At 40.0% G+C, this 12,930-nt stretch overlaps 1 protein-coding gene across 4 annotated transcripts in view; it reads right to left on the reverse strand.

The window, feature by feature from the left end:
- The window catches only part of SDCCAG8 (SHH signaling and ciliogenesis regulator SDCCAG8), a 246,594-nt gene that overhangs the window by 200,233 nt on the left and 33,431 nt on the right, over positions 1-12,930 (reverse strand). For all 4 annotated transcript variants that reach the window (XM_043568299.1, XM_043568296.1, XM_043568298.1 and 1 more), the window contains exon 6: positions 5,176-5,316. In XM_043568299.1, the coding sequence (XP_043424234.1) occupies positions 5,176-5,316 (141 nt within the window). The remainder of the gene's footprint in view (positions 1-5,175; positions 5,317-12,930) is intronic.

Below are 12,930 nucleotides of genomic sequence, written 5' to 3' on the forward strand. Positions count from 1 at the left end.
TGTACGCCAATAGACCAATCTTAAAGAATGTTCAGGGATGCCTTGAGTGGCTCAGCCGGTTGAACATCTGACTTTTGATTTTGGCTCAAGTCATGACACCATGATTGTGGGGTCGAGCCCTGCCTCCAGCTCTGTGATGAGTGTGGAGCCTGCTTAAGATTCTCTCTCTCTCTCTCTCTCTCTCTCTCTCTCTCTCTCTCTCTCTCTCCTGGCCCTCTCTTGCTTGCACATGCTCTCTCTAATAAAAAATTTTAAATAAGTAAGATTCTCTTTCTCTCCCCCTCTGTCCCTCCTCTGCTCATACTCTCTCTCTCACTCTCCCTCTCTCTAAAATAGATAGATGGAGGGGCGCCTGGGTGGCTCAGTCAGTTGAGCGTCCGACTTCGGCTCAGGTCATTATCTCGCGGTCCGTGAGTTCAAGCCCCGCATCGGGCTTGGTGCTAACAGCTCAGAGCCTGGAGCCTGTTTTGGATTCTGTGTCTCCTTCTCTCTCTGACCCTCCCCCATTCATGCTCTGTCTCTCTCTGTCTCAAAAATAAATAAATGTTAAAAAAAATTTTTTTTTTGGGGGCGCCTGGGTGGCGCAGTCGGTTAAGCGTCCGACTTCAGCCAGGTCACGATCTCGCGGTCCGTGAGTTCGAGCCCCGCGTCAGGCTCTGGGCTGATGGCTCGGAGCCTGGAGCCTGTTTCCGATTCTGTGTCTCCCTCTCTCTCTGCCCCTCCCCCGTTCATGCTCTGTCTCTCTCTGTCCCAAAAATAAATAAAAAATGTTAAAAAAAAAAAAAAATTAAAAAAAAAAATTTTTTTTTAAATAAATAAAATAAAATAGATGGATGGATGTATAGATAGATAGAAATAAGGAAAAAAAGGAAAGAAAGGAAAGAAAGAAAGAAAGAAAGAAAGAAAGAAAGAAAGAAAGAAAGAGTTAGTTCATAGCAGCAACATTTACAATAGCCCCAAACTGGAAACAACACAAAAACCCATCAACTGAGGAATGGATAAATGAATTGTAGTGTATTTACACAGTAGACCCACCCTGAAAATGAACAAATGTCTGCCACATGCAACAATGTGTATGAATCTAACAAACATAATGTCAAACAAAACAAGTCAGACACAAAAAATTATATACTGTGTGACCCAATTTTTACAGTGTTTAAAAAATCAGGTAGACATCAACTAGAGTGTCCAGAGATCTTGCTTCGGCAATTTTCATAAAAGTCAAGATAGTGATTAGCTCTAAGGGAATGACGGGGCAGTGACTAGGAGGGGGCACAGAGAGAGAGGGGGCTCATTAGAACAAAATCATGAAGCTGCACATTTTTGTTTTGTGCACTGTTAAAATTTTTATCTATTTATTTTGAAAGAGAGAGAGAGAGAGTGTGCAAGAAGGGGAGGAGCAGAGAGACAGAGAGAGAGAGACAGAGAGAGAGACAGAGAGAGAGAATCCCAAGCTGCGAGCACATAGCCCGACACGGGGCTCAGTCCCACAAACCGTGAGATTGTGACCTGAGCCAAAATCGAGAGTCAGATGTTTAACCAACTGAGCCACCCAGACGCCCCGGTTTTGTGCATTTTTCTGAGCGTATGTTAAATTGGGCCATTAGACAAGTAAAGGGGGATGACATGAGCATTATCCGTATCATAATTAGAATGCTGCCACAAGGTTGAGGAAGAGGAGGACTGATTGGTGCAGGTCATTGATGACCTTGCAAAGAACAAGTTGAGGCCAACGTGAGGTATCGGCTCAACCGACGCATGTTAAAGAGACAGTGGGAGGGGAGACGTGGTGACATGAATGTGGACAACTGTTTGGGAAGGTGTTGGTATGTAGGGGAGCAATCGTTGAGTGATAGTTCGAAGGGAGCACAGGGTCCAGAGAGTATATTTTGTACTTGCTTCAAGATGGGAGCTAGTAGAGCACATGTTCTGCTGAGAAAAACCCAGTAAAGAGGGAGGAAAGATACAAGAGCAAGAGGAGACCAGCACAAGAGCAAAACCCTTGGAAACAGCGAGGAGGATCAGGACACAGGGCACACAGACGTGGGGACTGCAGTTTGCCACAGACTGGATAACCAACGAATTTATAGCAATTGTAAACACAACACTAAGAGGAGATGTAAGAGAGACATTAATTCTTTTTTTTAAGTTTATTCATTTATTTTGAGAGAGAGAGAGAGTGCAAGTGCTCACGTGCATGAGCGGGGGAGGGACGGAAAGAGAAGGAGACAGAGAATTCCAAGCAGGCTCCGCACTGTCAGCACAGAGATCAACAATGGGGCTTGATCCCATGAACCGTGACATCATGACCTGAGCTGAAATCGAGTGAGACACACAACCGACTGAGCCACCTAGGTGCCCCAAGAGAGAAACTAATTCTAACGTGGGAGAAGGAAGAGTGGGAGTGTGTAATCAAGGAAGGCAGAACGGGAGGGGGCATCTGAACACAGCCTTGTAGGCAGGAAGTATTTCGGTGGGCAGAAGTTAAGAAGGAAAGTTTAGGTCAGGATATCTGCATAAACCACAGCCAGTGATGCAAACAGAAATGGAAGTGGGTAGGGGCACCTGGGTGGCTCAGTCAGTTAAGTGTCTGACTTCAGCTCAGGTCATGATCTCACAACTCTGTGCCGGGCTCTGTGCTGACAGCTCGGAGCCTGGAGCCTGCTTCAGATTCTGTGTCTCCCTCTCTCTCTCCCCCTCCCCCGTCATGCTCTCTCTCTTTCTCTCTCTCCCCCAAAACTAAATAAATATTAAAAAAAAAAAATTAAAAAAAAAATAAATGGAAGTGGGTAATAAGTTTATGACGTAGTAAGTAGTGAGGGGTCTGTATGTCTACAGTAATGTTTGGGAGACTGACAGAAATGAGTCCAGAAAGGTAGCTTGAACCAAACTGTGGACAGCTTGGGAGATGGGTCTTTATCCTGTGGGCATTAAATAGTTATCATAGATTATTCAGCTGGGAAGAAAATACAATTTATGTAATCTTTCATTTTGTTTAAAAAAAAAAAAAAAAGAACTCTTTCCAAAATAGTAGCATAAAGCTTGGGTTAGGGGCTGAGAAAGGAGAGGGAGTTTAGAGCCATATGAGCCCTCAGAATACTCTAACAATAATACCTAGAGATGATAACGAGAGCTAGACTATATAATCCATCCTATCTCCCCTGGAGTCCTCCCTTTACAGTGTCATTTTTACATTTTCATCATCATTGATCAATTCTGCACATCAAATTTAATGCAAATAAGATTTCAAGCAATAGGAAAAAGAAAGGCCTGTTACAACATCAAAAGATTTGAAAGTATCATTTGATCTGAAAATAAAATTATTTGAGACTCTGGGAAGTGAGGACATTCAAAACCAGCTACGTATATGAGGGGATTTAGAAAGCCTTCCCCGGGAAGATACACGCTCGGGCCTGAGAAGACCTTAAGCTTTCACTCCAGCTGATCTCTAGGCTGAGAGCAAGCCCAGCTACACGCTGAAGGAAGGAATGCCCCAGCACAGAACCAATCCACAAAGACTGGCAGAAGTGGCTCTTCTTTCTAGGCTTTCTAGGCGTGTGTGGTTTTGGTGGTTGTTGGCTTGCTTGTTTTAGCTCCTGGCATTCATGGAAATCTATCAAACATTAGTGGAACATGAGCTAACGAAACAGAGTTCAGCGATCACACACAACAAGGAACAGTCTACAAAAATAAATTGGAAGAGTCTCGGAACAAAAGGACAATACAACCTTCAACAATAAAAGAAGCAGAAAACCACTGGGGAAAATGGGGGATTGGATTTCCAGAGTTATCACAGTATAATAGTTCATTCCAATGTCCAGTTTTCAACCACCAAAAAAAAAAAAAAAAAATCAAAAGCATACAAAGAAGCAGGAAAATATGACCTACTCAGAGGCATAGAATAAATCAATAATAAACAAACAAATAAATCTACAGAAACCACCCTTAAAAAAATCTACAGGCACCAGACCTACTAGAAAAATAATTTAAAACAAAAATCTTAAATATGCCCAAAGAGCTAAAAGGAAACATGGCCAATGTCCAAAGAACTACAAAAAGTAAGGAAGACACTGTACACCTGAAACTAATATAACATTTCGTGCTGACTAACTGGAATGAAAATAAAACCTTTAAAAAAGTAAGAAAACAAAGTATAAAAGGAACCAAACAAAAATCCCAGAGCTGGAAGGTACGATAACCAAAATGAAAAATTCACTAAAGGTATGGAAGGGCACATGTGAGCAGCAGAACAAAGAATCAGAAAACTTGAAGACAGGACAGACGAAATGATGGAGTCTGAGGAGCAGAAAGAAAAAAGAGTGAAGAATTACCATAGGATCCAACAATTCCATTTCTGGTTACATACCCAAGGGAAATGAAAGTCGGGGCAAAAACAGATACTTGTGTACTGATGTTCAGCTTCATTCACAAGAGCCAAAAGGTGGTAACAAACTAAACTTTAATCAACAAATGAATGGATAAACAAAGTGTGGTATAGACATAAATGGAATGTGACTCACCCTGAAAAAGGAAATTCTGCTACATGATACACCGCCGATGAACCCTGAAAACATGCTCGATGAAACATGACAGACACAAAAGAACCAATATTGTTTGATTCTGCATATGTCAGGTACCTAGACTAGGAAAATTCATAAAGACAGAAAGTAGAAGAGGTTGCCAGGGGTTAGGAGAGAGGAGAATGGAAGTTTTATTTAATGGGTACATAGTTTTTTGATTTTTTGTTTTTTATTTTTTATTTATTCTGAGAGAGACAGAGAAAGCATGAGTCAGGGCGGGACAGAGAGAGAGAGAGAGAGAGAGAGAGAGAGAGAGAGAGAGAGGATCCCAAACAGATTCCTCAATGCCAGCACAGAGCCCAACTTAGGACTCGAATTCACGAAACCACGAGATCATGACCTGAGCGGAAACCAAGTGTCAGATGTTTAACCGACTGAGCCACCCCAGGTGTCCCAACAGTTTTTGTTTGGGATGATAAAAATTCTTGAAATGGATAGTGTTTATGGCTGTACAACATTGTCATTGTATTTAATGCAAATGAGTTGTACACTTAAATTGTTAAATGGTAAATTTTAAAATGGTTAAAGTGTTAAGCTTATGTTATACATATTTACCACAATATAGTACAAAAGAGAAAAGCACTCAAATTCTCACCAGTTCTACTTTCCATTTTTCAGCTTCCCCAGCAGATGCACCTACGACAATATCCGCATTGCCATGGGAGAATCCTCTCTTGGCAGCTTCACCCACCCCAGAATCTTCACCTGTTGTAATCCAAGAATTCTGCATGTTTCCCTAAAATAAAATGTACCAGTAATTACAATTGGCATTTTAACTTTAAATCAACATGCATGCTTTACAAATGGAATACTGATTCTCATCTGTGATGAAAGGGGTAAAAAAGCATATGCTTCTAAACTGCAAATCAAGAATGAATTTGAAGTGTGGGCCCATGACGGTCATACTGCACAGGTGGTACAAGGTCAAATTCCTACAGGCGCAGGCAATAACATAAATGAGCAAGGAGGGCTGGATGCCAGTGCTTCGACAAATGAACTTCTCTCTTATTTCTCTGAAGACATACTTTCTCTTTTTTACATTTATTTATTTTTGAGAGAGAAAGTATGTGTGTGTGTGTGGGGGGGTGGGGGGATGGGAAGGGAGGGGGCCAGAGGATCCGAAGCAGGATCTGTGCTAACAGCAGACAGCCGGATGTGGGGCTCAAATTCAGGAACCGTGAGCCCATGACCTGAGCCAAATTCAGGCACTTAACTGACTGAGCCAACCAGGCGCCCCTGGAGACGTATATACTTAAAACACAGGGCCCTCTCTTGTTTTCATTTTCCACATTTCCTAAAGCCATGACTAATAATAGTGCTAATACCTACGGTGTTTACTATGTGCCAGACTCGGTTTATGTGATTCACTGTATATCAACTCATTTAATCACTACAACCACCCTAGGAGGTGAGTTTATTGTTATCTCCAATTTATAGAAAAGGAAATTGAGTGACACTGAGTAACGTGTAAGAGTCACAAAGGTAGAAGTGGCTAATAAGTGGCAGAGCTGGGATCTGAACCCTGGGCAATCTAATTCCCTCGTCCACACCCTGAACGACGATGCTCTCCTGCCCTTCCAGAAAAATATTTATCTTCAACAACAACAAAAAAACAATGCATGCAGATAAACAGAACTGACATGCAGCCTGTATGCCAGGGACTCACCAAGAATTGGTAGGGACCATTGCAAACCGTCTAAAACATGCAGCCGCTACTCAGTTCCAGGCAATTGCTGCCATGTGTGAATGCGAAGTTGAGTTACAAAAACAATCTTTTGAGTTTTTAAGAGATTAAACCGGGTATCTGGCTTTTCAGCTAAAACATTGTTAAACACTGGTTCATAGCTCGTCAAACAAAACATGCCTACAGACTGAATTTGTTGCTGCCCCTGTGTTTGCCACCTCTGTTACCCTCTCAACATTCAAGGAAATATGCAGCCCAAAGATCTGGGTAATTTATATGTACCACAAGGACGGAAATACAAATGTAACTTAACGAATAATTACGGAACTCTTGCTAAGGGCCAAAGAAGCACTCACAAGAGAGGACAGGTCCGAAACCCAGAACTATACTGCGGTGTCGTATCATGCTAGAAAGAGATAGTATTCCGAGAGCCTCCTCCACATTCTTCTGGAAGTTCAGTTTAATGCAAACACCTGTGTATGATACCTCCTATGTTCAGGCAGTGTGCTAAGGAGCTTGGAGGGTAAAAATGAGCCAGACCAATCTTATCCTCAAGGCAAAAACCCTAAGCAGATAATTTCAGTTTAATATGGTATGTGCTAAGCCAGAGGTGTGCATGGGGGACTATGCCAAAACAGACGAGGGACACTAAGAACAACCAGAGATTCAAGGAAGGTTTTCTGGAGGTGTTGACACTGGCATGATATCTTGGGTGAGAAAGAGAGAGCTAGATAGGAAGAGCATGCCAGGAAAAAAACATCATGGGGAAAATCACAGAAGTGTGAATAAGTATGGTGCCTCCGAGAGATTCAGGCTATCTGAAATGACTAGAGATTGAAGCAATCCAAAACAATGGATGTTCAAAATGTCAAGCGTCAGAGGCAAATAAGGGTCTGGGAAGTATGGTATAAGAAGTTTGAATTTGATTTGGTAGGTAAGGACAAATCTTTCAATATTTGACTGAGTGCATTCAAAGCTGCATTAGAGAACTATCTAATTTCCTGTGGAGAAATTGGAGAAAGCACATAGACCACAGATTGCTGGCTTATGGTATAAAATACTGTCATTCTTTGGAAAGCAGTGCTAGTCTAATTGACACTTTGTCCTTTCACAGATAACATTTAAAAACCTGAATGGCATTTGACCAAAGTTTTAAAAATTTAGTTAGCATTTACATCCTTGAAGATCACTGAAAACCTTTGATTTCTTAATTGAGGGGAGGGGTGGTAGTGGGGAGAATGAAATAGACAGAAAAAGAAATGGCTCAGAAATGTTCTGCTTTAAAAAAAAATCTCCTAGATCTTTTAATGAGTATACATGCCAAAATTTCTTTTTTTTCTTTTTTAATATATGAAATTTATTGTCAAACTGGTTTCCATACAACACCCAGTGCTCATCCCAAAAGGTACCCTCCTCAATACCCATCACCCACCCTCCCCTTCCTCCCACCCCCATCAACCCTCAGTTTGTTCTCAGTTTTTAAGAGTCTCTTATGCTTTGTACATGCCAAAATTTCTAATAAATAGCATATTTTAATATTATTATAATTTTTGGAACTCTTGAGAAAAGCTCTCCATGAAAAGAAATTTCATAGGAAAAAAACGATGAAAAATAAAGATAGAAATGAAATATCCCTTGAACAGTTTTAGTTTTTAAAAAATAAACTGTTTGTTCCTTCAACTACTAGGTCATAAAATAGACTAAAATCTAAAAGTCATGTAGGCTACCATCCAAGTCCAAGGCTAAAATTAAGGAACAATAAAGAGGACGTTCTTCTCTTCTGGGGAGAATCTTCTATGCAATGGCAAACAAAGATGGTTTGGTTCAATATTGACAAGCTATTCTTAACCTATGCAGGAAGTTCTACAGTAGGACATTAGACTAGGTAGATGGATCTAGGGAGTCAGTCTGATATTTGAGTCCTCACTTTGCCATTTTCTAGCTGTGTGTGTGTGTGACATTCGTAGAGTTGCTTTATTTACTTAACTGCTATATACCTTAATTTACTCATCTGAAAATAGATATAACACCTGCCTTCTTTGCCTACTACAAGCCTGAAATAATTTAATGTAAACAAAGTGCTGGATATAGTGCCTGCTATGTCAATCATTATTATCTATTTTAATTATTTTTCAAAAGAAAGTATTAAGAATACTGAAAATCTATACTCAAATCTTCCAATAGCTTTGGCAAGATCTACTGTTAATATGGTAATAGATTCAGTAAAAAGCATTCAGAAAAAAAAGATAATCTCTCTTGGTGTGTTTATATTTAAGATATTCTAAAAAGTTTCATTTTACGTTAAAATTCTGAATAAAAAGAGTTAAGATGGCAGCATAGTATGGGGATCTTGAGCTTGTCTCATCCCAGAAAAACTGCTAGATCAACACCAAACCATTTTGGACACCTAGGAAATTAAACTGAGGATGAACATGACAATCTGCATAATTTGAGCGAGAGATCTAGGCAGGTATATGGTGTAGAGAGGTGAACTGGGAGAGAGAAAAGCCGTGGCACCACAGAGATTAGGGAGCCATTTTCACAGATAGAGGACAGAGAGAGAAGGGGGAGACAGTGCAGTGTGTTGGAATCATGCAAGAAAAGCATTTCCCCTGAAAGTAGCTAAAGGGAGAGACAGACAGAGAGAGAGAGTGAAAACACTCATAGGGAACTGGACAAGAAGAAATTTGTTTCCCAAAACCACTAACAGGGAAAAAGGAGAGGGTTTCAACACCAACAGTTTTCTATAAATAGTGGAGTACAGAGGTGCCTGGGTGGCTCAGTCGGTTAAGCATCCGACTTCGGCTCAGATTAAGATCTCACAGTCTGAGGGTTTGAACCTTGTGATGGACTCTGTGCTGACAGCTCAGAGCCTGAAGCCTGCTTTGGATTCTGTCTCTCTCTCTCTCTCTCTCTCTCTCTCTCTCTCTCTCTCTCTGCCCTTCCTCTGCTCACACTATATCTCAAAAATAAATAAACATAAAAAAAAAAAAAACCCACACACAGCAGAGTGCAGAATCTGAAGTTTCAGAGCTCAGTGCCTAGTAGTGCTCTGGTGAGGAAGCAGGGTGAATCCCCCAGGAGCGGGTAGTGTGGTCTAAGGGGTCCATGTGCCACACAGGGAGAGAGGGTTCCACTACTTGGAGTGCATTTGGTAGAGGCAATATGGCCTCTCCACAGGCAAAAGTCTCAGCAGGCCCCAGAGAGCTGCCATGTTTACTGATATCAGAACAAAGACACTAGCTAAGGGCAACAAACCCTGGCGATAGCTATGTGTTGGGATTTACCATAAACTTTGAGCCTCTGCTGCTGTGTGGTCTCCTGCGAATGTTTTTTGGGACAATCAATACCTGGCAATTGTTCAGCAAGACCCTCCCCCAGAGGATCAGCATGGGTCTGAGCCACGTGGGTCTCTGAAGTGTAGGGTTTTGAAACGCAGCCCCGTCTGAGATAAAATTCTGGAGGGAGGTGCCACCTGGCAAGAGAGCAGCTTGGATAGGAGAGTAAAGGTGGGGAGAGGATGGAAGCCTGAGACGAAAGAGGAGTGATTGATCACACAACTGTGAAGGTGCAAAATTCTCACTATAGAGACTAGACAGTGGGGTGAAGCCATTTTCACCCCCAGCTGAACTGCAGTGATCAACCCCAGTGAGCTAAGCAGTACCATAAAATGGAGAATGGAGCTGTTACAATCCCTACCCACCTGCACTCTCCAGGCACATCTCCACTAGGGCAAGTTGGCCTGAGAAACAGCAGTAGGCCCCTCCCGCAGAAGACCAGAAAAAACCCTTTCCATCCACTTAGTCTAAAGATCACAGTGTACTGCAAAGTTTCAGTTCTAGGGGAAACTGGATCTACCTCTATTTGGGTTGTTTCTTATTTGCTTGTTCATTTTCTCTGCTTATGTTTTTGATTATGTTGTGGAGTTTGGGGGTTTTTTTTCTTTCTTAGATACAGAAAGAACCATTTAAAATTTTTTTTTAATGTTTATTTTTGAGAGAGAGAAAGACAGAGCACGAACAGGGGAAGGGCAGAGAGAGATGGAGACACAGAATCTGAAGCAGGATCCAGGCTCTGAGTTGTCAGTACAGAGCCCAACACAGGACTCGAACTCACAAATGGTGAAATCATGACCTGAGCCAAAGTCGGATGCTTATCTGACTGAGCTACCCAGGCACCTCAAGAGAAAAATTTGTATTCTATTTTATTTTTTATTTTATTTTATTCTATTCTATTTTATTATTTAATTTTTTATTTTTAATTTCTTTTTCTTTTACTTTTTTTCCTTTTCTCTGTTTTCTCTTTTCTATCAAACTTTTCTCAGGAAGCACACGAAACATACCTAGATTATAGCTTCCTTTATTTGATTTTTTTGTTTTGTTTTAATTGTTTAATTAAAATTTTTTTTTCTCTTCCTCCAAAATGACAAGATGGAGGAATTCACCCCAACAGAAGGAACAGGTTAAATGATGGCTAGGGATTTAATCAACACAGATATAAGTAATATGTCTGAACTAGAATTTAAAACCACAATTATAAGAATGCTAGCTGGGGTTGAAAAAAGCATAGAGCACACCAGAAAATCCCTTTTTGTAGGAATAAAAGATCTAAAACCTAGTCAGGCCAAGATTAAAAATGCTATACTGAGATGGAATTTTGAATGATGCCATGATGGTGAGGATGGATGAAGCAGAGCAGTGAATCAATGATATAGAAGATAATTATGGAAAATAATGAAGCTGAAAAAAAGAGGGAAACAAAGACAAAATATCACAATACAAGACTTAGAAAACTCAGCTACGTATTAAAGAGGAATTACATTTGTATCATAGGAGTCCCAGAAGATGAAAAGAGAGAAGAAGGGAAAGAAGGTTTATATGAACAAATTATAGCTGAAAACTTTGCTATCTGGGAAGGATAAAGACACCAAAATCCAGGAAGCACAAAGAACTCCCATGAAATTTTTAAAAAGCCAACCAACATATCATAGTAAAACTCACAAAATACACGGTCAAGAAAGAATCATGAAAGCAGCAAGGGAAAAATAAGTCCTTAACCTTCAAGGGAAGACAGATCAGGTTTACAGAAGATTTGTCCACAGAAACTTGGCAGGCCAGAAAGGAGTGGCAGGATGTATTCATCAAGCTGAATGGGAAAAATATGCAGCCAAGAATTCTTTATCCAACAAGGATGTCATTCAGAATGGAAGGAGAGATAAAGAGTTTCCCAGACAAACAAAAACTGAAGGAGTTCATGACCACTAAACCAGCCCTGCAAGAAACTTTAAGGGGAACTCTTTGAGTGGAGAAGAAAAAAAAAAAGAAGACCAAATCCACAAAGACTACAAAGGATCAGAAAACATCACTAGAAACACCAACTCTACAGGTAACATGATGGCGCTGAATTCATATCTTTCAAAAATCACTCTGAGTATAAATAGACTAAATGTTCCAATTAAAAGACACAGTGTATCAAAATGGATTAAAAATAAAACACAAGACTCATCTACATGATCCCCACAAAAGACTCATTTTAGACCTAAAAACAACCGCAGATTGAAATTGAGGGGAGTGAGAACCATCTCATGTTAATGGACATCAAAAGAAAGCCAGAGTAGCCATACTTATTATCAGACAAACTAAATTTTAAAACAAAGACTATAACAAAAGGTGAAGAAGGGTATTATATAATAATAATTAAGGGGTCTCTCTACCAAGAAGATCTAATAATTGTAAATATGTATGCCCCCAACTTGAGAGGACCCAAATATATAAATCAATTCCTCATAAACATAAAGAAACTCATTGATAATAATACAATGATACTAGGGCCTTTTAACACCCCACTTACAACAATGGACAGATCATCTAAGCAAAAAAATCAACAAGGAAACAATGGCGTTGAATGACACACTGGACCAGATGTACTTACAGAAATATTCAGAACATCCTAAAGCAGAACTCATATTCTTCTCAAGTGCACATGGAACATTCTCCAGAATAGATCACATACTGGGACGCAAATCAGGCCTCAGCAAGTACAAAAAGATCGAGATCATACCAAGCATATTTTCAGACCACAACGCTATGAAATTTTAACCACAAGAAAAAATGTGGAGAGACCATGAATACTTGGAGATTAAAGAACATCTTACTAAAGAATGAATGGGTTAACCAAGAAATTAAAGAGAAAATTAAAAAGTACATGGAAGCCAATGAAAATGAACACTACAGTTCAAACCTTTTGGGATGCAGCAAAGGCAGTCATAAGAGGAAAGTATATAGTAATCCAGGACTACCTAAAGAAGGAAGAAATGTCTCAAATACAGAACCTAATCTTATACCTAAAGGAGCTGGAAAACAAAAAACCAGCAAATAAACCCAAAAACAGCAGAAGAAGGGAAATAATAAAGATTAGAAAAGAAATCAATGATATCGAAATCAAAAAAAACCATAGGACAGATCAACGAAACTAGGAGTTGGTTCTTTGAAAGAATTAACAAAATTAAATACCCCCTAGCCAGACTTATCAAAAAGAGAAAGGAAAAGACTGAAATAAATAAAATCACAAATGAGAGAGATCACAACCAACACTGCAGAAATACAAACAGTCATAAGAGAATATTATGAGCAATTATATACCAACAAATTGTCAATCTAGAAGAAA

The sequence above is a fragment of the Prionailurus bengalensis genome, chromosome E4, assembly GCF_016509475.1.
Source record: "Prionailurus bengalensis isolate Pbe53 chromosome E4, Fcat_Pben_1.1_paternal_pri, whole genome shotgun sequence".
In the NCBI taxonomy this organism is placed as follows: domain Eukaryota; kingdom Metazoa; phylum Chordata; class Mammalia; order Carnivora; family Felidae; genus Prionailurus; species Prionailurus bengalensis.